We start from the raw sequence: 27,864 nt of genomic DNA on the forward strand, positions 1-27,864 counted from the left end.
ACTTCTGACCCAACATAATTGGATTCGCCGCTAGGGGCGCTCGTGTAGAAAAAGGTTCATGTCGAAGGTTTTGGACGTATTGTGAACAGGATTTTTCATCATCAGTCGTAGTGACTTAACTGTTAGGAATGCTCATTACGTGTAAGGAGACAGAGCTTACAGTTAGTATTCGTTCCGCAGATGGCGGAGCTCACGCACCTGATAGCAGACTACAAGAACGCGCTGCTGCGTCCGGCGCTGTCGCGTCGCGCCTCGCAGCGCTCGCAGCACAAACACACGCACTCCCACCCCTCCCCCTCGCCCTCCCCCACCACCTACCCCTCCACTCTGCCGCACGCGCACCTCGCCCACTCGCACCACTCGCACCACACGCACCACACCACCGGACATAACACCTTGAACTCTCACGCGACCACTATGACGTTAGGCTCCGACCGAAACGCGACGCTGACACTGAGCTCCCACACCTCGACCTTCAACCCGCACGTAGAAGCGAGAGTGTTGTCTCACGGACAACCCGATATTTTGAAATCGACCCCGGATCATCATAGGAGTGATAAGAAAAGAAGCCACGCGCAAGACAGTGGTGTAGCGTGATCGTAATTGTGATTTTATCGATAGTGCGATTGCGGACTCGATACCATTCCACCAAAAACACGACTCGATTAAATATTATACCTCATATTTTGTAGCGTCGGTGAAGCCTTGTCGGCTTGTAATGTTAGGTTCGTTTAATTTATTTTCTACAGTGTGCTTAGTTTACATGGGCTTATTACTGTTCAACATAAAAATTGACATCACCAACAAACTAAATATATAAAGTATGTATAAAGTACATACTTCATACATTCTACATACAGAAATAGTATTCTCTTAATTAGAATTTAATTTTTTTTTATTTCCTATCATTTATTTATTAACTAAAGGTTTTATATTTCATATATTCACTAAAGGTTTACTGAATTAATTAAATGTAATGCAGCGCCTGTTGAGACCAAGTCCATGTCAACTGGACATAGTTACGGTTGCTAAATTAGATTTTTCCATGCGGCTTGTTATACTGATAGCGTGTGAATGTATGAATGTGTTAATGTTTCTATACAGTCTAGACGCCAATTTTTATATGTAGCTATGTATATGTGCAGGGTATAACAAATGTTATGTAGGAAGCAAATGTAGATATAGTTCCAAGCAAAACATTTTCCGAAAAAATATCCATAGATATTTAATAGAATTTACATATTATGTATATAGTGCGTCGAAAAATCAATTATTATTACTATGTAATGTTTAATAATAATTTTTCCATTTTATCGATGACGCCTATAGTACTTTAAATAAATTAAAACTAACAATTTTTCACATTCAATACAGATAATAATCGCGAATCCTACGTATGTTTCTTAAACCCTGTTATTCGGATAGTTAAATTCTGAGATAATATTCTAAATGGTTATAAAAACCATACAGTGACGTCGATATTTTGTAATTTTTTTCTCGAAAACTATAAAATCGTCCAATCAGGAACTAGGTCCGAATATTTATTATTGTGATTCGCTAATGTGACAGATAGTCAGATTTCAGATATCAATCAAATGACCAATGACATTAATGTCCTAATTCTTTTGCAGTATTTTATTATCTCGAGATTATTGTAAAATACCGGCGTCTTGTATGCTTTTGAATAAATGCTTAAATCAAAATCGAGAAAGAACGGAGGTTTTTTTACTATCGCATTACACACGTGGGCATTTTGAGCGAGTTTTATAAAACCCATCCCAAGCAACAAGTTTTTATACTCGTGTAGACTAGGATAGGACATTAGCCTCGCTTGTAAGTGTACATTCACTTGATCTGATACGAATCTCATTTTTAATTAAACTTGCAGCTTTATTTATTATCTATTTCAATTATTTAATGCCAAAAGCAATCAAAGACATAAAATCATCACAGTTTAATTTTATGACACAATATTGTATAGTTTACGAGCAGTATATCAAGTATATCATGATCATTGACTGATTAATGTTAAAATCATCAACGAAACTTAGGTAAAATTTATATGATTTTTTCGTACTTGTCATAATAAGGTTTTATATATAATATAAGTGAATTTTACCTAATTTAAAATGAACTTTCTGAATTGCTAACTTTTTGTAAGTTGAGTGATTAATTGAGATTAATTTATTGTTACTTAAATATAATTTAAATGTCGTATTTATAATACTTTACCTGTAAAAGTTTATGACTTTTATAAAAATCTACTATCTATACTATATGTGTTAGTCCAAATCAAAAGGGACCTCATGGCGCCCGGCACTTACGCCATTATTGCCGTTGTGTTGTATTCGAACAACGGCAATATAGACCTAAGTGCCAGCCGCCATAAGGTCCCTTTTGATTTGGACGGCCACATATAAAACACATACAAATATACACATCGTTACCAAGCTTACCATGTGATGTAAACGATTTCCTATAACATAGATTCTTTAAAGTACTTACTAAATAACCTGTTGACATAATCTACTTAATATTTGTAAATTATTTATAAATTCTCCCTTATTTTACACTTTATCGGAATAGGTAAATTTAAAGAATAAATGTGTTAAATATACACCTAAAAATCTTAAATGTAAAATTAAACTACGGTTTCTATTTTACAAATGAAACCAGGTTTTAATACCGGCAAGCTCGTTTCAGTATTATCTACTTATTCCGAACACTCTGTCATAATCTTTATATTCCTCTCAATCTTTGTTATATGGCAATCGTCATAGTCGACAGGCTATGTAACGAGCTACGAATCATCGGAATAGAGGTAGCATAGATGGTACAACTCCGGTGAACAACTGACCAACCGCTTCCGTCGCCAAGCCGTGTCTATGGTATATACATTTTTTACAAAAAAAAACAATTATATTTTTCTAATCTGTGTAAATCATGAAATATGATGCAATATATAAACAATAGGATGTTGCCATTATACCACTGCAATATATGTATACTTCAGCAAGAAATGAACGGAACACTCACGTTTATAAAAATGTGTGTACCATAGTCACCGCTCTTAGAATAGAGGTCCTTATTTACTAATCGAAATAATGAATAGAGGGAGGTTTTGTGGGATCAGGGTATGAAGTAATAAACTTGTCATGGTTGTCCGATTATTTTTGAGGATTTCATTATAAAAATTGTATTTAGCCGATAATTAATTTAATGATAACATTATGATACAATTTCTTGATTTGGAAATACAATTCATTGAATTTTTGGAAGTAATCGATCGCAAAGAAAGAAAAGTTAGATAATTTTATGCAATTAAATTAGATAGTTTTATGAAAAAAGAACAACGACCCTGTCTCTTACTCGGATGTTGTCTGTATAAAGGTGCGTTGTATAGTATAGTAGAATAGATGCATTTTCGGTTAATAAATTTGGACCAAATAAATTATGTAATAAGAACGACTTTGGATTGCACTTTTTGGCATAACACATAACTGTTGATATAAATGTGTATAGAATATTTGCAATGTATATTTTACATTAGAATTTTTATTTTTGAATTTATAATAAGCGATTTCACGTTGTAAATCAATCGGTAATTTATTTTGTATTTATTGTTTTTTTATTCTTTATTTGTATGATTCGATTTTTTTTTGTTGTGAAAGGCCTAACTCAAAGAATAATTCTCGTCGAGGCCTAATTTTTTAACGTCTTCTATTTTGATGGTGGTATTTTTTGGTTTGACGATGCGAGAATAAACGTGTATTACCGAAATATTTTGTTTTATTTATAATCAAGTGTATATGAATTTGGAACATAGTCGTGTTCATAACAGCCTTATTCGTGAACATTTTATGCATATATATGTTCCATTTATGTCAAGCTAATGTAAATAAATCAAATTTACCTTTAACATTTATCCAGGGTATTTTCACAAGTATATATGCTCAATTTAGGTGTGAGTTGGCGAAAAGACGAATTCTTCATATTTCACATTCAGCGCTTCCAATATAGAGTCAGTTGTGTATGGCGTTTCTGAAAATGTCCGGAAATTAATATTACAACGAGTGGAAGATAATAGTAAAACCTAGTAATACAGGTACTACTTAATTTATACTTTATTTAGATACCATAATCCAGATACATATCCAGTTACACAATTGGACCAAACAATTAGATACAACATTACCCACAACTCCGCAGAGTAGCCTCGGGTCATCAACTGCAAAATTTGACCGACTGTCTCATTTAAAATTATAATATCCATAATATTAGCACGTACCTATATCAATCCACAGATCAGGGTCGTATCCCGACTCCGCCCTGGACTTCTGTATGCTTTGCCTCAGCACGTGGGTGATGCCGTGCGCAATGCCAATACCCATCTCCCCCACCGCTGGGTAAAACATGGTCATCACTACATAGTGTAAAACTTCTTTTAAACGCAACGGATTTCGATGCACTCGTGAAGAGTGCATCGAAATCCGCTCTGTTATATGGACGATTTATTCCCGATGGTTTATACATATATAAACGACTAATATATAAAGTAGCTTGGAAATATTTGAATAAGTTACTGTCTATTATAAAGAGTCGAAAATAAATGGGGACGCTGTCTTCTTGGCTGACTGGGTGTTTATTAACCAATCTTGATTATTCTATTTGGAATTGTCTTCTTCATAGTTGTATTCCTCATGACTGAGGGTCGTTGAGGGTCGTGTTCATTACGTGGTATTATAAAAACACACAACAACTTTCTTGGCATTAGTAATGGAGTGGTTTGCCATTGCCTTCTCCATTTTACACACGAGTCAATAATCAACCAGTGTACAGGTTTCCTCACGATGTTTTCCTTCACCGGAAGCAAGTGGTGCTCGATGGAAACTACTATACATGAGTCAGATTTGTATATAAACTCATGTGGCATGAGTAGGATTCGAACCACAGGCTTAGGTCTTAACCATTACACCACCGCATTGATATTGTAATGGCATAAAAATGTAGTTACTCAAAAGTTGTTGTCTACTCTTTATAGCGTATTAAGCGAATTCTCTCCATAAAGCACCTTTTCTCGTGGAACCTCACTGCAATGTCGAAAATAAAAATTTGAAATGACTTACTCTTCGAGCCCAAAACCCCTCGAGGGTTCTTGGAGTTGTATCGGAAGTTGATGCTGAAGTCCACGGGGATATCCATGGCCAGCGGCACGTGGTAGGTGAGCGCGCGGTTGGTGAGGAGTTGGCCCGAGCGAGGGGAGAAAATGAACTTCTCCGAGGTGTAGTAGCCCAGGCCTTGGACGTAGCCGCCTTCGACCTGGATATTGTTGTTTATGTTTGAAGAATAGCAAATAGAAAACAGCTTATTCGTCGCTAATTATAAAGCAAAAGCGATGAGAAAATATGTTTGATCTACCTCAAACTTCGAAGTTCGAGGGAAAGGAATCCAAGAATTATAGATGAAACAAAAAATGGGGCTTGAGTCATGTCGTCTAGAGGTAAAATCGATCGAAGGAAACAAATCATAAACAAAACTCCACCGACAAGTTCGTATAAATAATTGATTCTGTGTGGTTGTTAAAATGTGATTGTGTTTCTTTAGACTACATGCGGTTCAGCCACACATACTGAGACTTCCGAAGAGTTTCTTACTTTCTTTCGGAATATCTACTCTGTATATATTTATTTATTCATACATCTATATCCATACTATGAAGTATGGATATTATAAAGAGAAAAGATTTGCACGCACTACGTTACGTTTAGCGCCGATGTAAAATATTTGTATTTTTGTTTTAAAAAATAAATTCAAAAATTACTAGGCCGATTTCGGTGAAATTTAACATAGAGATATTATATTGAAATTTAACATAAGTCAAATTCAAATTCAAAATTCTTTATTCAATTTAGGATGATATACATCACTTATTGACGTCAAAATTACTTAAACTATGTCTATTGCCGGCTTCCAAAGCGCAGGTGAAGAAGAAGCGGCGCAACAAACTTCACCGCAGCCTTTTCTCCAAGGACGTCAATTAACAAATATAGGTCTTATACATATATTAAAAATTAGGAGGACGAAATAACATCATTATTAAAAATGTCAAAATTTGAATGAATAAATAAAATAAAAGTTGAATTTCCAATAAAAATATTGAAAATTGTCACACAAAATATATTTATAAATAAAAAGCTAAATATACAACACGTACGTAATATCATAAACCAACTACATATGTTATGAGGATACTGCACCATGCTTGGGCCAAACATTATTGTCATCCACATAATCGTCAGACTTGTAATATGCCTTTTTACAAAGTACTTCTTTTATATAATTTCTAAATTTTTTGTCCGGCAAATCAAGAATCCATTTAGGCAATTTGTTATAAAAACGGATACAGTTCCCAACAAAAGACGTTCTAACTTTGGCCAACCGATGCCCGGGGACAGACAATTTATCTTTATTACGTAAGGCTCTATCAGTGTAATCACCAACTTTTTTAAATAAGTTTAAATTTTTCCGGACATGCATAATGTTGTCAAATATGTATTGAGAGGGTAAAGTTAAAATATTAATATCTTTAAAAAAATCTCTAAGGGAATCCCTTCTCCTCAAACCATATATAGCACGGATTGCTCTTTTTTGTAAAATGAAAATAGTGTTAATGGTGAGCACTCCCCCAAAGTAGTATCCCATAGGACATTAAGTTATGAAAATAACTAAAGTAAACTAATCTAGCAGTTGCCACGTCGTCAGTTATCTGATTCTCCAAACTGCGAATGCCGCGGAACTAAGCTTTTTAGATAGGCCATTAATATGAGCGTCCCACTGCAATTTGGAATCAAGGGTAATTCCTAAGAATTTGGTGTTTAGTACAAAATCTAAGCTTTCTCCATTCAGAGTAACGTCGACGTGAGCCTGCCTAACATTGGGAAGTGTAAATTTAATGCATTGGGTTTTATTTGCATTCAGCAATAAGTTATTAGCAGAAAACCAATTCGAAATGGTAGACAAAATACGATTTACATCATCAACGTCTTCGCTATGGCGGTCTACTTTAAATATTAATGACATATCATCAGCAAACAGTACGATGTCAGCCCGCTTTTCTAGCATGTATGGCAGATCATTGACGTAAACTAAGAAGAGAAATGGTCCTAGAATTGAGCCTTGTGGTACGCCAATTTTTACATTACAACCATTTGATTTAACGTTATTAATATCAACAGTTTGTAACCTATCTTTTAAGTAAGAAGCTATTAGCTCAATTGATTTAGAATCAAAACCGTACTGACTAAGCTTTCGCAAAAGTGTTTCATGATCTACACAATCAAATGCTTTAGAAAGATCACAAAATACTCCGATGGCATCCTGTGAACTGATGTTCTCCCACGCGTTGTAAACATGACTGACAAGAGCCACTCCCGCGTCAGTTGTACTTTTTCCGGCAGTGAAGCCATATTGATGGCCGTGGAAAAGATTATGAGTCTTAAAATGATGTAGCATTTGATTGAGCATTATCTTTTCAAATACCTTGCTTAATGCGGGTAATATGGAAATTGGTCTGTAATTGTCAGGCTCAGATTTTTCTCTTTAAGTATAAACGAAACCTACAGACTTAATGGCAGCTTCCGTTAGTTCCGTAAGTCATCGAAGTGGCTCGAGTCTGGAAAGAATATATTTAGGTAGCACCCAATAGAGCGTTGATTTGCCTTCGACACGCAAAGAATAAGAAGACAGAAGTAAGTAAGAAGTAAGAAGGCTACGTTTTAACTTTGTAGTGTGCTTAGACTACTCGAAATAAAATGCCAATGAGAAGAATAAATATAAAATAAAATAAAATAAATATATTAGGACAAATCACACAGATTGAGCTAGCCCCAAAGTAAGTTCGAGACTTGTGTTATGGGATACTAACTCAACGATACTATATTTTATAAATAGATACATATATAAATAAACATCCAAGACCCGGGCCAATCAGAAAAAGATCATTTTCCATCATGACCCGACCGGGGATCGAACCCGGGACCTCTCGGTTCAGTGGCAAGAACTTTACCACTGCGCCACCGAGGTCGTCAAAGAATGGAAGTAGAATAATTTATTTTACAATATTTACATATATTTATAGTACAACATTGATACTGCACACGTAATTCGCATCACGGCACAACTCGCGCGGTGGTGGGGAGCGCGCTGAACGGAGCGCGCGTCGCGTCGCGTTGTTTCTATTCAAACTGTTTGTGGGCTCCACATTATCCCCCTTCAAGCGAAGCGTACACAAGGTTTGATTACTCTTCCATGTCTTGATATCTTCGGCATAGTTGTTGTTTCCTGTTTTCCCGGCTTGACAATACGTGGTTGCGGCGCACTCGGCGTGTGAGCAGATAGTGAGCGCTGAGATGTACTCGTTGCTGGTGCGGGTTTCGAGGAGTGGGGATGGCTCGGTTGCGCGTTTGCCGCTACGTCGTCATCTTGCTTGATTATGTGTGCCGGTTTGAGTCGATCTATGGATATATTGGATGCTCGAAGTGGCAATTCAATCTTGAAATATTTGTTGTTTCGCTCTATCACTCTGTATGGACCGTCATATGGCGCTATCAAGGGGCTTCTCACAGTGTCATTGCGGACGAATACATGACTGCATGTTGATAATTCCTTATATACGAAGAGGTTCTTACTCGATGCGATTATTCTCTGTACAGGTGATAGAGTTGACATTGTTTCTGTGAACTGGCGGATGAATTCGGCGTCTTCATTCTTTGACTTTGTAGGTACAAAGAAATCGAACGGGACTCGTAGCGTAGAACCATACGTCATCAGTGCAGGACTAGTGTTGTCGTCACGTAGTGCAGTGCGTATGCCAAGCAAAACTGTAGGTAAATCTTCTATCCACCTTGTACTGGCCTCTCTTGCCATCAATGCCGCCTTCAATGTGCGATGGAATCTTTCCACTTTTCCGTTGGCTTGAGGATGATAGGCTGTAGTTCTTATGCGCCTTATGCCACATTTCTTCATTAGTGCATTGAACAATGATGACTCGAATTGCCGTCCTTGGTCCGTGGTGATTCGTAAAGGACATCCAAATCTCGATATCCATCCTTCATAGACTGCTTGAGCAACAATCTCGGCGGTGATTTCTTTGACCGGTACCGCTTCCATCCAGTTCGTGTTGCGATCGATGATTGTGACGAGGTAGCGGTATCCCTGCGAGATCGGTAGAGGTCCAACGATGTCTGTATGTACATGTTCAAATCTTCTTGCCGGTGAAAACTCGCCTAAGGGACTGACGACATGTCTATGAATCTTCGCACGCTGACAACCAATGCAGGATTTGGCCCATGTTCCGACGTCCTTGTTTATAGACGGCCAAAAATATTTTGAAGTCATTATTCTTCTCGTCGTGCGTATTCCTGGATGGCTTAATTCGTGTTGCGCTTTGAAAGCGGCATAACGAAAAGCTTGTGGTAGATACAGTCGATTTTTCCCTGTCGATGTCTCGTACGTGATAGGTTGAGTGACGCCTGTCAGAATTGTGTCGGCAAAAGTTAATTTCGGATGATTTTTCAAATCTTGTAGGGTGATATCTCTTTTCTGTTCTTGTGATAATTTTTCGTAATCTATGCATGTGAGTAGATCTATTTCTTCTATGCGTGACATGGCATCGGCTGCTAGATTTTTTTCTCCTTGTATGAACTTGATTCTTGAACAAAACTGGCTGATATAATGTAGTTGTCTCTCTCTTCTCGGTGTGTCACTGTTGCTCGGCGGTCTTGTTAAGGCGTTTACTAGAGGTTTGTGATCGGTGTAAATGGTCACTTCGCTCCCCTCTATAAGACGTCGTAGGTGTTTGACAGCGGTGTACATAGCTAGTAATTCGCGATCGTACACGCTGTATCGCCGTTGCGTCTCGCTCATTGACTTCGAGAAAAATGCGAGTGGTTTCCATACTTCATTTTCTTTTTGCTGTAGCACTGCGCCCAAACTGCAGTCAGACGCGTCGGTCAACAAAGATAACGGTGCACCGGGTACTGGATGTGATAACGTAGTAGCTTCGAGAACGCTTTGTCGGCATATATCGAAAGCTGTTTCGGCTTCAGTTGTCCATACTATCGGTGTCTTGTCGTTCTTCTTGGCGTTATGTAAGTATTTGTTTAATTCGTGTTGATGTTCGGCTTGATGAGGTAGGCAGTCACGATAGAAGTTGACCATGCCAAGAAATCTTCTAAGATCTTGCACCGTGTTTGGTTTCGGATAGTTAGAGATGGCGTGAGTGCGCTCTTCGGTCGGTGTTATCCCCTCCACTGAGACTTGATAACCGAGGAATTCAATCTTGTTTCTTCCGAATTCACATTTCTCGATGTTTAACGATACTCCATATTTACTTAGGCGTTCCAGGACAAGTTCTACGTGCCTTCTGTGGTCATCCGGATTATTTGAAAATACTAATAAATCGTCGATGAATGAGTAGACGATGTCATCCAAGCCTCGTAGTACCTCGTGCATAAATCTTTGGAATGTTTGGCTAGAGTTTCGTAGGCCAAACGTCATGCAGTTGAATTCGAAGAGTCCGAACGGTGTAATGATGGCTGTCTTTGCTTTATCTTCGTCTCGAATTGGGATCCAATAATATGCCATTTTTAAATCTAATTTCGTAAATATTTTCTTATTGTGCAATCTGTATGTGAAGTCTTGAATTCTCGGTATGGGGTAGCGATCGGGTACAGTCACGGCGTTAAGTCTTCTGTAGTCTCCACACACACGAAGTGAGCCATTTTTCTTTGTGACGACGTGTAATGGACTCGCCCATGGACTTTTGGATGGTTGGCAAATACCCATCTCCATCATTTTCTCAAATTCAATCTTGGCCACTTTGTACTTGTCGGGTGGGAGGGGTCGAGGCCGGGCGAAGAGTGGGGGGCCGGCGGTTTCGATGTGATGTGTGACGCTGTGTTTTGCTGGTTCCTTCACTGACATCGGGCGTAGTACTTCGGGATATTTTTTTAAGATATCTTGATATATGTGATTTTGGTCTATGATGTATACTGTGGGCTGATTGCTTGTTGTTTCTATGACTTCTATCTTCAAATCAGTGACGCTGTCTATGAGCTTCTTTTGATGTAGATCGACGAGTAACTTGTGACTTCGTAAGAAATCTGCGCCCAGTATGGATGTCTGTACGTCTGCAACGATGAATGTCCATTTGTATGTGCGACGAAGGCCTATGTTGAGATTTATAGTTTTCTCTCCGTAGGTTCGTATCGGCGTATTGTTCGCTGCGTACAACTTGTAGGTGTTGCTCGGAGTTTGGTTTCTGTTTTTCGCTGCTAATACAGATATGTCTGCGCCGGTGTCTACGAGAAAACGCTCTTTCGTGTTCAGCTCCCTGATGCAGAGGCGGTTACTCCCTTTAGTAACACCAACGCCCGCCACCGTCGATGTTGCTTCTAGTTTTCCGACCGTCGCCTAGCGCAGGGTGACTGGCATTTTCTGGCCTTATCACCGAAGCGATAGTGATACGAGCATTCCCATTCTGGGTCACCTGGTTTTCTTCCGTTTCTCGACTTCGATCTGGTTGATGATCTGTTCTGGCGTGGGTTTCTAAAGGGTTGACGACCACGAAATCTGGACCGACCTTCTTTGAGAGCGGCAATCTCAAGTGTAAGCTTTTCTATTTGTTTGCTTAAGACTTGAAATTGCAAGTTGTTTTGCGTTTCGCTGCTGCTTCTAGGGGTTGAATCTTCACGGACTTCTGCTACCGCTTGTTCTGTGTGCTCCATCATCTTGTCTGCCATCGTAGCCATGGTGTCGAGCGAGGATTCTGTGCTGACAGATAGCACGGCTCGTACTTGCGACGGCAAATGTCCCATCCACAGAACTTTCAGGGCGTCATCGGCGACTTTTGTTCCGGATAAATCTCGCATTACACGAAGAAGTTGAGAAGGTTTCTGTTCTCCCAGCTCTAATCCTCCTAGCAGCTTTTGGAATTGCTTGGATTCGGATTCTTCGTACACCGACAATAGTCTCTTCTTCAGCGCTAGATATTTTCCAGTGGATGGTGGATTGCAGATGATATCGCTCACTTGTTCGATGTCTGTTCTCTCTAACACGGCGACAGCGAGATTATATTTTTGATCTTCACTGGTCTTGTATGAAGATACCACGGCTTCAAATTGTGCGAACCACAGCTTAGGTTGGGCTCGCCAAAACGGCGGTATTCTTGACTGTAGAGAAATAGTTGACACTTCCTTTGCAACCGCTTCCGGAGAGGAGGACGCGTCAGAAAATTCTTCTTTCTTTTCCATTTTTATGAGATTTCTTCTTTTTTCGGGGTCACCAATTGTAGTGTGCTTAGACTACTCGAAATAAAATGCCAATGAGAAGAATGGAAGTAGAATAATTTATTTTACAATATTTACATATATTTATAGTACAACATTGATACTGCACACGTAATTCGCATCACGGCACAACTCGCGCGGTGGTGGGGAGCGCGCTGAACGGAGCGCGCGTCGCGTCGCGTTGTTTCTATTCAAACTGTTTGTGGGCTCCACAACTTTTGAACTTAAAAAGGTAAAAACTGTCTTAAATCAATCTAGAATAAATAAAACGACCTGTCCGACGTCGAGCGCGGGGTTGGCGCTGAGCCCGACGTCGTGCAGCAGCCGCGCGCGGCGCCGCAGGCCGGCGCCCGCCAGCACGTCCAGCTGCGTCTCCAGCACAGCCGCCGCGAACGCACTGTAGCCTTTTAATTCTCTGTCCGTCATCATGTACTTCGCTGTCAAGTCTATCTGCAGTTTATTCATTTGTTGGATCATTGTTAAAAGTTTAATTTCACTTACAAATCAATGGTGAACTCGAAGCAAAAAGCATTTTGTGAAGGAGCGTCTATCATTCTGACAACTATAAGAATGATAAAAATAGGAGATGAGCTGGGTTCGCGTAAAAACTTTGCCCGCGGCTTCGCCCGCATAAGTTATTCTGCGAAAGCGGAATACAAACTTTAACCCCCATTAAAAACAATTGAAAAAAAAATGTTATGTGCTATGTTTTAACGAGCCTTTAAATGTATACGAAATTTGATCAAAATCGGTCCAGCGGTTTAGCCGTGAAAGCGAACAGACAAACAGATAGACACTTTCGCATTTACAATATTAGTATGGATAATCATATATACCAGCAGTTCCGGAGACCCGGCGCGCCAAATCAACTCTTTCCACGTATAAGGCTTCGTCATTTCCTGTCTAACTGGCTCCAACCTCTTCTTCAATATATCACAGGCCTTAATAATAGAATAGCACACACTCTCGCTGGTAACACTCGACCCGGAGAACACATTATTGGCGGCCACATAACTGAAATTTGGCAACACTGAAATGTAATCCACCGGTATTCCCAACTCGTACGCACACACTTGAGCAGCTTTGGTATTCAAACCTTGACCCATCTCTATCCCGCCCCCGGTTATAGTCACTGTACCGTCGCCCCTATATATAGAGACCATTGCGGTGTAATTCCCATAATATGTTATAGGGAATAACATAACGCTGATCTGTATGTCTCTTTTCATCCAACGGTTATCGCGGTTGAATTGTTCTATCTCTTTCACTCTCTGGTCGTAATCTGCGGTTTTTTTCAAGGTCTCAATCATCTCTGGGAGGGCGTTGACCTCTCCAGGTGTCGCTTCGGGCCTCATGTTGATTTTGCGAACTTCAGTGGGATCTCTCTTCAGCTCGAAGGCAATGTGCTCCATTATATGCTCGATGTGGGTTATCCCTTCACAGGTCCCTGGGAAAAATACATTTTGCTCAAGAAAATAGTTTTATATGTTTTAACAGTTAATAAATATGTGAAATATTATATTTTTTAAGTGTCAGCCCAAACGAAAAGTGCCGCGTTCAAATGATTTTGAGATTCCTAATCTTCCATAGCTTTCGAATGATAAAACAAATTTAGATAAAAAATACCTACTTTAAATTCTTCATAACGGAGAATTATACTTTAGACTGGTGTATATAAAGTAGTATACTATTTTTTATAGCTTTCTATAAAGAATATTAGGCCATAGTGGCCGTGACTAGCGATGTGTCGCTGAGAAATTCTCCGTTCTGGGATATTTCCTCCCTTGAGACTTCCCGGAGATTTCTAGAAAAAAATCTCATCGGAAGTTTCAAAAGGTACTGTAGTAAATTCTCGAGAATTTCTGAGAATCCCTTCGGAGTATTTTCAGTGCATTTTTTTCTTTTTTGTTGATCTATGATCGCTAGACGAAAAGTTGTACTGCCACATGCCACACAGCGAATATTTCACAGAACGCCATTTTTTTCAATTAATAAGTTATTAATAATATATAATAATCACCCACCTGGTGCTCTAGCGAAGGTGTTAGAAGCGGTGTCAGTCAAAACATACGCAGTCTTCAAATGCCAGTATGAGCTGTCATAGCAATGCCTGAACCCGTCCACTACATACGAGAGAACACTGTCGTTGTGCGAACAGCCCTCGTCTTCAGTTATTTGAGCTTCGAGATATTGGATTTTGCCGTTGTTGTCTACGCCCACCTACGATTTAAAGATTTTTTTGTTTCGCCGCTTGCTGATAAAGTGTATGATAGTTTATCTTTCTTATGTGATCGTTTCTCTAGTTCCTTCCTTTTTACAGCTGGTAAAGCGCCCAGGGTTCGTTTTTCTACTTTTCATGGTTGTCGCCATTTCTAGTTGTCAGACCATTGGCGCGTGTATCATTCTTGACGACATATATTCGTATAGCACAAGTAGGTTTATTATAGTTTATGTATGCAACATGCACGAACAGGCAACGTTAAAGATTGTGTCAGAAGTGTTGGGCTAACGGGTTAATCACTGTTAATCTGACGACCTCGGTGGCGCAATGGTAAAGTAAGAATTTTACCACACCAAGAGCCACTGAACCGAGAGGTCCCGGGTTCGATCCCCGGTCGGGTCATGATGGAAAATGATCTTTTTCTGATTGGCCCGGGTCTTGGATATTTGTTATAAAATATAGTATCGTTGAGTTAGTATCCCATAACACAAGTCTCGAACTTACTTTGGGGCTAGCTCAATCTGTGTGATTTGCCCTGATATATTTATATTTTATATATTCAAGGCAGTTTTAATAGCAGTTAGTTTATCAACAACGTGACATGATATGAAAGGGATGAAACAGTCTTGAGTCAGTATTTAATTGTATAAAACGTTAGTTTACCTCATAATCACATTTATTAGGTATTCTAGCCCCGGCTATAGTGATGTTGGTCTGCATGGGGTATATCATCCTGCAGGTGGTGTTCAAGCTGTGCGCCACGAGTGCGCACGCGCACGCGGCCTGCGCCTGGCGCGACACCTTCCCGCCGAATGCGCCGCCGCAGCGCCGCGACTCAACTATTATACTGGCAAATTGTTTGATTTTCTGTTTTATTTCACTTTTTACACACATGCAAAAATAAGAAAAAAGATATTTTAAATTTTTCACATTTTGCATGTTCACGCGAAATCCAAGGTCAACGTAAAAATAAAGTTTTGTAGCGGGGCGAAGTGTGCAATTAAAGTAAACGCCGAATACGGGAACACAAACTTTAATCCATAATAATAAATAAACATACAACAGTTTCAGGCAAGACACCTCGCTCGTTAACAGAGCGTGCGTCGGCGATGCAGCGGGAACACGCTCGCGCCGATTCGCGTTCGTTAACGATGAATTTGCAGACCAGTTTGCAGACTAGTTTACAGAATATTTTCAATATTTTGAGCCGAACGTGTTCCGCCGCGTAAACGCAGTGAGTGTCGAGGTGAGGAAAATAGGTTGTCATTTAGGACGGGCCAAACTCACTCGCTCTCCCGGAGCCCCAGACACCGCGCCACGGCGAGCTGCGAGGCGAGCAGCCACTGCGAGGACTCGCGCAGCTCCACGCGCTCGCCCGCGCGCGCCGCGCACGTCACGGGCTCCAGGTAGTAGTGGCTCTGGTGTCCGAGCGAGGACGAGCCTTGTATCACTCTCTGCGTGTCCGAGCCGCGCCCTGACACGCAATACGGAGAATCGAGACAATTGTTTTACCGGCGCATTTGCACCGGTTCGTAATGCCACATATACACTCAGCCATATCTGGCAGGGCAGTGAGCACCCCAGTGAACAGCACGAGTATGTAAATAGGTCACTCGCGCTGTCGCTGCTCACGTCACAGCCGCTGCCGGCGCCGCCTCGGCTGCCGGTTGTCCGCGCGGAAGTCAAAGCACGGACAGCGCGAGCATGAGCAAGTGTTTACATTCTCGCTCGTTGCCGCCGCAATTCGATCGAAATAGAACGTGTCACGCTACGTTTTGTTACCTGACTAAACTATTACCCTACGTAAATTTGCGAGTTGATAAATAAAGAAGAGAGAGAGAGAATAAGAATTTGAAGGCTGAGTGTAAACGCTCACTCGCGTCGTTACTGCCGCGGAAGTATTTAGGGAAATATTTCCGGCAGCGGCAGGCGAAGTGGCAGCGACTGAGTGTAAACGTGGGGTAACAAATAAAATGTTAGATAACTTACCAGCAGGTTCAATAGAATCACTCCCGATAAAATACCTCTTCTCATCCTTCATAGCTTCGTCTATGGTGAGCACGGGCATCGAATCCGGGACGTTGATGTACGAGACCTTGACCCGCTTCGCCGCGTCCGCCGCCAGCTCCTCGGACTCGGCAGCCACTATCGCGACCGGCTGCCCGTAGTATAGCACGTTTACACTCACCTGTACAAGTAATATTAGTAATCCGGATCTTATTAACGAACATTTTCTTAATATGCCGGGTCAATCGACAGTAGATATTGAACAGCTATCATTCTTCTGGTTCAATAGATTTGGTGATTCTGTATTCGGTTTGAATTTAGTGGATGAGGCAAGTCTACTGCAAGTTATTAAACAAATCAAGTCTAATGCCCAAGGTGTGGACAGTATATCGCTGGACATGATCATGCTAACCCTGCCGCGGACATTGTCTGTTATTACGAACTTGATAAACATGTCCATTGAGAGTGGAGTATTTCCAGATACCTATGGAAGAACACAATAGTTCGGCCGCTCCCAAAAGTTAATAACCCAAAAGAATATAACGACCTGCCAGCGGTTAGCATTTTGCGATTCATGTCCAAGATACTGGAAAAAATCATCTGGTGGAATACTTAACAATTAATAATATTCTTCCTGATAAGCAGTCAGGTTTCCGTGCTGGGAGAAGCACAGCTATTGCTCTTCTGGATGTAGTCGATGATGTTTTGACTGGTAGAGACGTGGGAGAGGGAGCGATTCTGGTGTTGTTGGACTATTCGCGCGCCTTCGATACAATTAATACAACTATACTTATGGCGAAGCTTGCTTATTATAGATTTAATGGGCCTACTATTAAATGGTTCTCCAGTCACCAGTCTGACTGATCGGCATCAGATAGTGGAAGTATGTGACAATAATAGTACCAAAGTAGTTTCTAAAAAAAATCTTGTAGTTAAAGGTGTACCACAAGGGTCTATTTAGGGGCCAATTTTATTTATATTGTATACTGCAGATTTGCCTAAGAATAATAGCGAATACTAATATAATACGATGTTTAAGCCTGGTGACACTGCTAAGGCTGTTGATGATCTGAATAGGGATCTGGCACGAGTTGCAGAATGATCGGATGCTAATGGATTAGTTTTGAATAAAAAAAACTAAATACCTTATACTGGGCACTAAATCTCAAACAACTAACAAAAAATAATTGCAGACCGGAAATTAAGCTGAAAGAAATTAAAATCCAAGAAGTTACAGAAGCTAGAAATCTTGGGGTCATGTTGGACAGTAATCTGCAATTCCAAAGACACGTACTTGAAACTGTTAGAAACTGTTATTACCGCTTGAAGGTGTTGTACCGGATTATTACGATATACGGGATTATTTAAATGTAAAAACGCGCGTTTACCTTTGTGAGGCTCTAATTTTGACTAAGCTGAACTATGCAGATGTTGTCACGGGAAACTGCTTATTAGCTCGCACGAAGAAGATTATACAAAGAATGCAAAACTCGTGTGCAAGATATTGCTTTCACATTCCTCGCAGATCACACATAACATCATACTTAAATAATAATAACCTACTCAATATGCATTCTCAGCGTAGATTACATTTTGCAACCGTACTTTTCGGAATTATAAAAAATAAAGGGCCATCGTATTTATATGATAAATTAGTTTTTGCCCGTCGAACCAGATATAGAGAACATTGAGTGGTCATGCACGCTTAACAAACTGCTGCATTTAGAGGAAGTTTTAGATACGCTGCAATCGAGTTGTTGGAATAATATTCCGCCGCCATTTAAAAATTATATTTCTGTTAAAACGTTTAGGGTAAATTTAAAATAATATATTTTAAGTGCTCAAAAGGTGTAAAATTGCAGACGTTCGTGTAATAAATAAGTAAATAAAAAATACTATAAACTGTATTGTGAATGTTTTGTGTATTTTTTGTGCTTATTATAAGTAGTTAGGTTTAAACTCTTATTATGGTACCCGCGGAAGATCAGCGTCATGGCTATGCCACGACATATGCTGAACGGGAGCCAATTTGGTAGATTAAAATTGTGATTTAGTTTTTAGTTATAATCTTTTTTAGTTTAGTGCCATATCTTATGTACCAAATAAATTGATTTTCTTTCTTTCTTTCACCTGATTACGATAAAATTTATTATGCAAGTACACAATAATAAAATAAAGTTTAGATCGTTACAAAAAATTTAAATCATAGTCATTTTTTTTTTTATTGTCTAATTTAAATTAAATCGATCTATGCAACTAATTTTACAATATAGTTATTGTGATATAGCATAACAGAAAGGATAGTATAAACTATCGGCGAACTTGTAACAGATGTCGCGAATGATGTCCTACTATATACTATACTGTCCTGATAGCTTGTATGTGATCTTTTATTGTAAGTAAATACCATCAGTGTACGTCAAAACCGCCAAAGTTGGTTAACTGTTTGCTGGTAGTGTGTAGCCGCCATTAAGTCAAAGTAATTATTCAGAAATTACATTGCCACATGCACTTTTTCTCGCCACCTTCTAAATTTTAATAATTTCTCAATAACACAAACTATTAGCGTTTTGGAACGACCGCTATTGAGGAAATATTTAACACCAGTCAAAAAACAATAAAAAGCATTGGGAACATACATCCGGTGCGTCTCAGGAAATCACACAGATTGCAGAAAAACATAAATGGTTAAACACATATTTTTTACACACAAAATCTAATTTATATATATAAAACTCTTCCGTTACTGAGTGACTGACTGACAAACAACGCACATCCGAAACTATTGGACGTAGAAAGCTGAAATTTAGTGTGTAGGTCCCTAGGACAGTGTAGAGGAGCTATAAGAAGGGATTTCCTGAAATTCCGACGAGAAACAGATTTTTACTCACATAGGAAGTTGAGGGCAAAAGCTAGGAAGATATATAAATTGACATATTTACCAATATTTCTTCATCTTCAGTCACCAGCTGCAAGCCGGGGCGGGTGAAGGAGTTCTTGCCCGGGATGTCCTTAGCCGTATACACCGCCAACACGCCCGGGACTTTCTGAAGTGGGCGTGTGCTTTGTTTAATTGTCATAATGAACGAAGTATCGGGGAACGGTTGTAACCATAATAAGTTAGTTACCTAATTAAAAACAACCCACTAAGTCAGAGTCTGACTCGCACAGTGACGGTTGAACAATCGGCTGATTGTCAAAAATACACGTGAGGTCCAACAGAAATATAAACTTCAGAATTGTGACAACCGTGTAATGATCAAAAAGTTAAGCCGATTGTTCATGGTCCTTCGAGCCGGATATGAACCAGCGACCTATGGATGTGTCACTAGATGGCGATATCCAGTTTTAGAACGCGCTATCGTGTGACACACATATTCAGCTTAAATATTGGCGTTTAAACAACGGTACCATAATATTTTTTGTTATATGTTAAATAAAGGAAAATAAAATAAATATTTACGGTTTTCGGATTTTATTTTATTTATTTATTTCAAAATTTATTGCAGAAAATCACAAAAGGTGGACTTAACACCGTGGCATTCTCTATGTGATTTTATCCATAATCTGTATTGTAAACCATTACTTCCATGTCAACGTGATATTCACTCACTAAAAATTTTGAATTTAATACACTTTATAATCGCTTTTATCATTCTTTAGATCGCGTCGATTGCAACTTTAAATTATTCACAGCTACAGACACGGGCATAACACTATTATTTACACATTTTTAGTACATGGTCAAAAGTATTAAAAATTATTGTGAAAAAATAATAATATCGATATATAAAACACGATGAATGAAATAAACTGTATGAGAAATGCTCACCAGGACGTCAGTACCGTCGACCTCCTGCAGCTGCCCCCGGTGTACAGTGGACAGCACGAACGCGGCGAACACTTGCCCCGGGATCGGCGGCATGTCGTTTGTGTACTCTGCTTCTCCTAAAGTTCAAATCTACTATTTTCCTTCTGTTATAGTTACATTATATATAGATACCTACATTGATGTAACTTGGTTTTATTCCAAAGAGTATTTCAAAATTATCATTTCCTAGCGGCCCAGGTTCTCGCGGTCTTCGCTCAGGTAAAACGATACTAAATTAGACACATAAACCTTCTTGAATCACTCTATTTATCAAAAAAAAACCGTAAATAATGTAGTTTTCAAGATCTAAGCATACATAGGGACAGACAGCGGTAAACGACTTTGTTTTTAGTAGTGAAGTTAACTAATGAGACTATTTTCTTCTATGTTCCATCTTGTAGATACAACGATGTAAATAGTTGGGCATTATTTTCCAATAAGTTACAGTATTCAGAAGTTCGCTTTAGTCGCCTCGTACGACATCCACGAAAGCATATGGAGTGGGCGGAACCACATAATAAATAAAGTCAAACATAACTGATTTACAAACCTGCGCTTTGTATCATAGCCTCCAGCTTCGGCATGGGTTGGTTCAAAGGATATAACTCCTTGTAGGTCTGGAAGTCTTGTTTCCCGCGGGACACAGGGCGCACGAGCTCCGTGCCGCCAGAAAGGTAGCGAGGGTCGACTACTTCTGGTGGAGCTATGCAGAGCATGAACTAAAATGATGGGAATACATTCCAATTTTTTTATTCAAGTTAGGAAGATATACTTACATTACTTATTGAAGTCAAAATTTTACTTAAAACTACCGCCGAAGAAGCGGCGCAACAAACTTCACCTCAGCCTTTTCTCCTAGAACGCAAATGTGGATCATATATTTATAATTACAACAAATTTAGGTACATTATTTAGTCACAGTGAATTGTAAAAAAATCTTGCTTTCAATAGATTATTGAAAATTGACAAAAAAAGAAAGAAATGAGATCAAAACTACTAACTTACTGACTAAAAAAATCAGAAGTAATAGTTTCCCGCCGCCGCCAATACCACCATCAAAGAGGTAATCGTTCCTTTCTTTTAATCGTTCGTAGCGTAAAATCAAATTGAGTTTTAATAATCGTTCGTTTACCGCCGCGGGGCCCATCTAAGTCTATGGTTTACCGCCATATTCGATTTTTTTTATTGAATGTAAGAGATTTTTTTTATATTGATCATAAGAATCACCATGCAAATTGCTTTTTTTCCGGGTTTTTTAAATATTAAAATTATTTTCGAATTATATAATTACCAATTAGCCTAAATATGGCCTAATCATGTGATTATAGGTTACAGAATAATTAAAAATAAATATACAAACATAACAAAATAAAACATTTCGTGGCTGTACACTTATTTGTCTTGGCCGACGCCAGAATTTTCTAGACAAAGTTTTAACTTTAACTTTTTTTTAAATATAGATTCACCATAGATCACAGATATAAAATCCATGAGTATTACATTCCATAGATTTAGAAAGGACATGTTTTTATATCTGTGGGCCCCGCGCGCGGGCAGTATACTACAAGACCGCTGATATTGACTGATAAACCGTAACACATTAGTGCACGAATTTTGGCAGTTGGTGGTGAAGGTATTGCCAGGTGTCTTATCTGGTGATGTTAGTATTTTAAACTCAAATCAACCCTACTCTGAATTTTGTATATAATAAGGTAGAAAATGAATATTTTAAATTACATATATTAAATTATATAAAAAATACCTGTATTGGCGCCATCAAATCATTATAGTTGAGAGAAGAGCTTGAGAGACAGCGTAAAAATAATATTAACATTTTGAAGATTCGACTGTGATTTTGCGACATGCCGACGTCTACCCTCTTCGGGAATACTGTCAAGATAAGGACTAACCTTGTAAAAGAGTCCAATGGCTAGTTTTTTCCTACTTTCAGGCGAGGGTTCGGGAGGAAAGTCCACCGGGTGGATCTCATCGCACAGCTCCCTGACGGCTCCTTGCAAAGTCTCGTTGCTAAAACACAGAATTATCATTACTTATTATATTCTTTACAATTTACAAAATTTCATCATCCCCTAAAAGGATCTACCTATCCTATCTTGAACTTGTCAATCATAGAACTAGATGTTGCAATTTTGAGATAAAATATCAATATGGTGAAAGAATTTTTGAAATCTGTTCGGTAGTTTCGGAGATTACCCGCCTCAAACATACAAACTCACAAACGCACAATTATAAAGAGGTTATAATAATATTATATGTGATTTTTTTTTATTAGATGACGTAATAACTTCAAGAATGATGTTCTTAAATGTCGAATGAATGAATGGATGACGTAATACCTGAAAGCGAACTTCCCCATCAGGTAAGCCTCAGTGTGGGCAGCATACACAAACTCCTCGGATATGTTCCCGAAGGCCAGTCTCGCGTGCTCGATCACCTTGCTGTGTTCATTCACTTTTAGCAGGAACGCTGCGTTCACTATGGCCAGGGCGTTCTGGTTCCTTGCCATTATCTGAGAAAAAGAAGAAATGCCTAAAGAGACTCATATAAACCGTGGAACATACATTAACAAGTGAAGAAGTTTTTTACAAAAATTGTATTTTTGCCACGAGCTATTTATTATTGTCGTCAGAGAAATGTCAGAAAAATGTGAGAATATCATGACCGTGCTGTAGAACGTTGAGGAGTTCCCTTATCGGGAGCCGATCCTGTGTGCACCTGTGTGGAGCTTATCATCAGCTCTGTAGAACAAGCGGACATAAGTGAACAATTGCAAGATTTTGATCACATACATTTGTGAGTATATTCTTATATATTTTTTATTATTGGAACAGGTGAAACTTGAATAAAAGCTTGTAAAATAGAAAGTTTACCTTGTAACTCTTGAAGATGGCGGAGTGGGCCATGGGGGGCAGCACCACCGACACCATCAGCGTGCTGCCCATGTCGAACTTGAGGAACTCTGTCATCGACAGGCTGTGCGTTGTGCCTGACGCGTTTCCTAAAAACGACTACATTTGTACTCATGGGCGTAGCGAGATACGGGCAGGGAGGGGCAGCTTCTCCCCCTTTCTGACGAGTTTCATAGCTTGCGACGCTTCTTATACGAGAAACTATAGGCTAGAAGGCTGGCTTATGAAATCCAACAATATACATAGATGTGCCCAAAATTGGGACCGCTACATAAAAAGCTACGCTAGAGCTATATAAAAATATGCATAAATGTAAGTATTGCAATTGTAATTTGTGTTCAATAAATATTTTTACTTACGGACGTTGACGACGGCGCCGACACACGACAGCAGCAGGAAGACGTCTGACTGATAGAACGGCATCTCGTGCTTCAGCATCAGGTTGCCGGCCAGGGAACCAATCTAAGCAAGACGGAGATAGTTATTGCTACATCTAATTGTTATTTTTCATCTTATTGTTATTATTGCTACATTTAAGTTATTGGCACGGCGCACCGACCTATTTGTTGGGTTTGTACAGTCGAATTTCCAACGCAGGGACATCGTGAAAAGCTAAATCAAATGTTTTAAACTTGTAGAAAATATAATGCATTAATAAAGATAGGTGCAGAACATATTTTTGTAATATTTTGTTGTCTGTCATATTTTGTGACAGCCCTGGCTCCATAGTCGCCGCTGGCGGCTGTTTCACCTTTAGCTGTCGAAAAACTTATGAATCTCATTAAACCGTTTTAATGGTATGGTAGTACATGCAGTTGAAAGTGGCGCATTAAATAGGATAGAACAACTCCATATCTTCCCAAGAATGTCGTATGGGGGCACATAACCTTGCCAGCTGATGGGCAACAATAACGTTCCCAAAGAGGATTCAAGTCAAGCAGGCGGCCGGTTACAAATTCACAACCGGATTTTTAAATGTTTTTCATTCCTCTCTCTTCACTGTCTTTGGAAATGCCGTGGTTACTTAGCGGCTATGAAGGGTTTTTATTATTTAGTCGTATCAATTGACATCCATGGGCCCAATGACGGAAACCACAAATGTGGAAAAACCCTTACCTTTCTTACAGGAATATGAGCCACTAGTTGGAAATGTTTGCTGAACTGCTTCAAGTACGTGAACTCTTCCATCTGGCTGGAAATGTCGTCGAATATATTAATGCAGTCCTCCAAAGAGATGTTGGCTCCCAGGATCAAGTTCTGGTCGAGTTGATGCTCCTTGAGGGACTTCACTTCGCTGATGTCGATTATTATGCGCGGGTAGTTGAATGTTTCGTATATGCCTGATGACAAATGAACGAAACTACTAATACCTACTTAGTTCTTTTCATGTGTTGGTTTGGACGACCTCGATTACCTCGTCGGCAGGCTTATTATCACAGTATAGCTAATAATAATAAACCTAGGTGGGCGATAACAAGAGAAAAGTTTAAAATTTTGAAGGAAGAAAAAAAAATAAAAAAAAATACTTTTCTAGTTATTGCGGTTTTTTTTCCTGTTTTTTTATTAAAGAGAAATTTCAAGAGATTTTTCGAGACGGGAGTATGGTTTTTTACATACCCTATAGTAATAGATAGTGGAAAGCTGAAAATATTGACGAGTGATCTGTGTGGAGATATCATCATCATCTGCAGCCCTCCATGACCCACTGCTGGGCATAGGTCTCCTTCCGTATCCGCCAACCATCTCTGTTCTGGGCCATCGATCCCCATCCAGTTGTTGCCAGCAATTTCCTTTACATCATCGACCCATCTAGCTGCCGGATAGGAGTTATAATACTGGCCTTACCTTTCCCAGTGTTACCATCAGCAAACATATATGAATCGGCGCCATGCTTCTCTAAAACCTCAAAAATCTCACTCTCGCCGAACACTTTAAAGAATTTGCAGTCTCCGAAATCCAATTCAATTGTCGCATTATCCCCTGGAGAACCGACAACCTGCCAACCTTCTACACAACTCTGTGAAGAGCATTTTCTTCGGCAAATTTCCTTTTTGCCGCAAGCTCCGTCGATGTCCTCAATGTCTTTGACTTTTTGTCGTAATTCTGGGTTTGCGTCGACGGCGAATGATTTAATTGCGTCCAAAATTGGCCGGTAGCCGGTGCAGCGACATGTATTACTGCCGAAGGACCTCTCCAACTCTGCTTCAGTCAGATGTTTGTCCTGCAAACTGGAACACGGCAAAAATAAGGGAAAACGCAAGTATCTCCCAAGGGAACTAGGTGAAATGGTCCCAGAGTGGGAGGATCTACAAAGTTTAATAGTATGCCGTTCGCAATATGGAATAGAATGGAATCACGTCTTAAGTTTGAGAGACAACAATAATGTATAGGCAGCTAGATAGCAAAATGCGTCAAAATTTCGAGATTATTTTTACGCCGCGCACTTAGAATGATTGTCGTTAGTTTACGACAATTTTTTTACTCGACACACTATAATATTTAAAGTAATAAGTAGGATTAGTAAGATTACAATATCAAATTATGCATAGTACCTACCTGTTCATCTGCATGACCCATCCAGGAGTGCAGTACCCGCATTGTGTAGCGTTAAAGTGCTTGAACCGCTTCTGGATGTCGTCATACCCTCGACGGCGGTCGCCCAGACCCTCCACTGTCGTGATGTCCCACCCGCGGCAGGAGAACACGAGCACCAGGCACTGTAGTATGGTTAAATCCCACTAATATTATAAAATCGAATTGTGAGTGATGTTTGTTACTTTTTCTCACTCAAAGGGCTGGGCCAATTTTTATGAAAGTGGAAACAAACTTCCTCTTCACGCTCTATCTATCGACCAATCTTCTTGAAATTTTGCATACATGTAGTTTGAAGTACGGAGAAGCTAAGTAGTAACAAAGCTAGTTAATAATAAATAAATGTACTCACAGAGTTGACAGAGAAAGTCTCGACCAATCCAGACGTAAGCCGTCGTGCGCGCACGGTGACGATGCACGCCCCGCACCCCCCCTCGCGGCACATGGCCTTGGTCCCCGGCAAGCAGAGCACGTTGCGGATATACAGGTTGAGGGACATCGTCCGCGGTGTCCTCTCGTCCACTATAGACACATGATCACTGTAGAGTTCGCACTGATTTGTCGTTGCAACATATAGGTAGGTCAATGTCTCATGACAGGACGATTCCCGCCACTTTGGCTGACAGGCGAACGGGACCGTAGCCGGAGGGCTAACCAAGAGTTATGATTAAATTCGTGTGTAATACCTAGTTTATTGAATAAAGGTTTTGCAGTAATAATATGTGAAGTATTTATTGATAGTCCCACAATCATCATCATCATACTTACCCTTATCCCACTTATCCATTATACTATTTGTAGCCTATGTTTGAACTATTTTTTAAATTACAGCAAAATCGGTCCAGTGATTTAGTCGTAAAAGGAGTAGTATATACATATATAAAGTATCTTATAGTATAATTATGGATTTTGTCCAACTTGGATCGTTTAGATGAGTTAGGTGGTAGGTACAAATTGCAGCAATCATTTTGCCATAAACTCTAGGTACCGCTACTTAGGGCCCAATTAGGGGACCATCACAATACAATAATCATACGTTACTGACCTTCAAGAACATATTTTCCGACTCGCAGACAATAAGTTAGCTAATCTAGACTCTTGCTTATCATACTTATATCATGGTATAGTAATTATGTAGACACTAATGTCAATTAAGCCTATTTATCTATGCATAATACTGTAAAATAAAACTGTAAGCTATCTATACATATGAGATATTAAAAAAAAAATTGTGGGGTAAAAATATTACAATACATAACATACACATATATCACCGTATCCTAATACAAATATATAAATGCGAAAGTAAGTTATACCTCTTCAGGGTTTATTTACCTGATAAACCAATCTTGAAATTTTGCATACACGTTGTTTGAAGTTCGGGGAAGGACTTACCGACTTAGGGTACTTTTTGTCCCGAAAATTCCCGTGAAGCCCCGGGGCGCAGCTAATATTTTCATATATTTTTTGTACCAAAACCAAATTCGTTGCACGATCGCTCATATAATTGTGGTTATGTATGTTATGTTATACTTATTATTTTATTTATAACATTCCTTTTATAAATCCGCACTCTGTACATTTTGGCTCAAGTTATTGGAGAATTAGATTCAAGTTCCTTATGTAATAACAAAAATTTATTAATAAAAAAATGATTGATTCTGAAATCTGTATGCGCTGAGGATTTTGTGTGCGAGATGACAAAAGAAATTACGATCATAAAATATACCTGAGCATGTCTTCCCGTTGACAGTAAACGTTATGCGCTCCATGGCACTCGTCGGTTCTCAACGAGCGTTGAAACTGAAGTACTATGCGCGGCTCTTCAACGATTTAAAACACACACAAACAAATAAATCGTTATTATTCGTCGATTAGCATGCTGCTCACGAAACT

At 39.4% G+C, this 27,864-nt stretch overlaps 2 protein-coding genes across 18 annotated transcripts in view; one reads left to right on the forward strand and one right to left on the reverse strand.

Annotated features, from left to right (window-relative positions):
• Positions 1-3,780, forward strand: part of LOC128674221 (uncharacterized protein) — a 334,397-nt gene extending 330,617 nt beyond the window's left edge. For all 16 annotated transcript variants that reach the window (XM_053752663.2, XM_053752668.2, XM_053752666.2 and 13 more), the window contains one exon: positions 181-3,780. In XM_053752663.2, coding sequence (XP_053608638.1) covers positions 181-597 — 417 coding nt within the window. In that variant the 3' untranslated portion in view covers positions 598-3,780. The remainder of the gene's footprint in view (positions 1-180) is intronic.
• Positions 3,602-27,793, reverse strand: LOC128674223 (uncharacterized). 2 transcript variants are annotated; one of them, XM_053752680.1, is made up of 21 exons: positions 27,698-27,793; positions 26,321-26,490; positions 25,933-26,093; positions 25,222-25,604; positions 24,493-24,716; positions 23,736-23,838; positions 23,338-23,465; positions 22,804-22,976; positions 22,357-22,474; positions 20,997-21,165; positions 20,408-20,523; positions 19,518-19,622; positions 16,558-16,756; positions 15,856-16,042; positions 15,232-15,415; positions 14,372-14,567; positions 13,184-13,794; positions 12,621-12,797; positions 5,127-5,319; positions 4,289-4,402; positions 3,602-4,041 (listed from the first exon to the last, which is right to left on the reverse strand). In XM_053752680.1, exons 1-21 carry the CDS (start codon positions 27,738-27,740, stop codon positions 3,959-3,961), a joined length of 3,837 nt encoding a protein of 1,278 aa, XP_053608655.1. In that variant the 5' UTR covers positions 27,741-27,793; the 3' UTR covers positions 3,602-3,958. The 2 variants fall into 2 exon arrangements, with proteins under 2 accessions (XP_053608655.1, XP_053608654.1); XM_053752679.1 differs by having other exon boundaries at positions 12,618-12,797.
• Between the last annotated feature and the right edge of the window lie 71 nt (positions 27,794-27,864).

Source organism: Plodia interpunctella, chromosome 12 (genome assembly GCF_027563975.2).
Source record: "Plodia interpunctella isolate USDA-ARS_2022_Savannah chromosome 12, ilPloInte3.2, whole genome shotgun sequence".
Lineage (NCBI taxonomy): Eukaryota > Metazoa > Arthropoda > Insecta > Lepidoptera > Pyralidae > Plodia > Plodia interpunctella.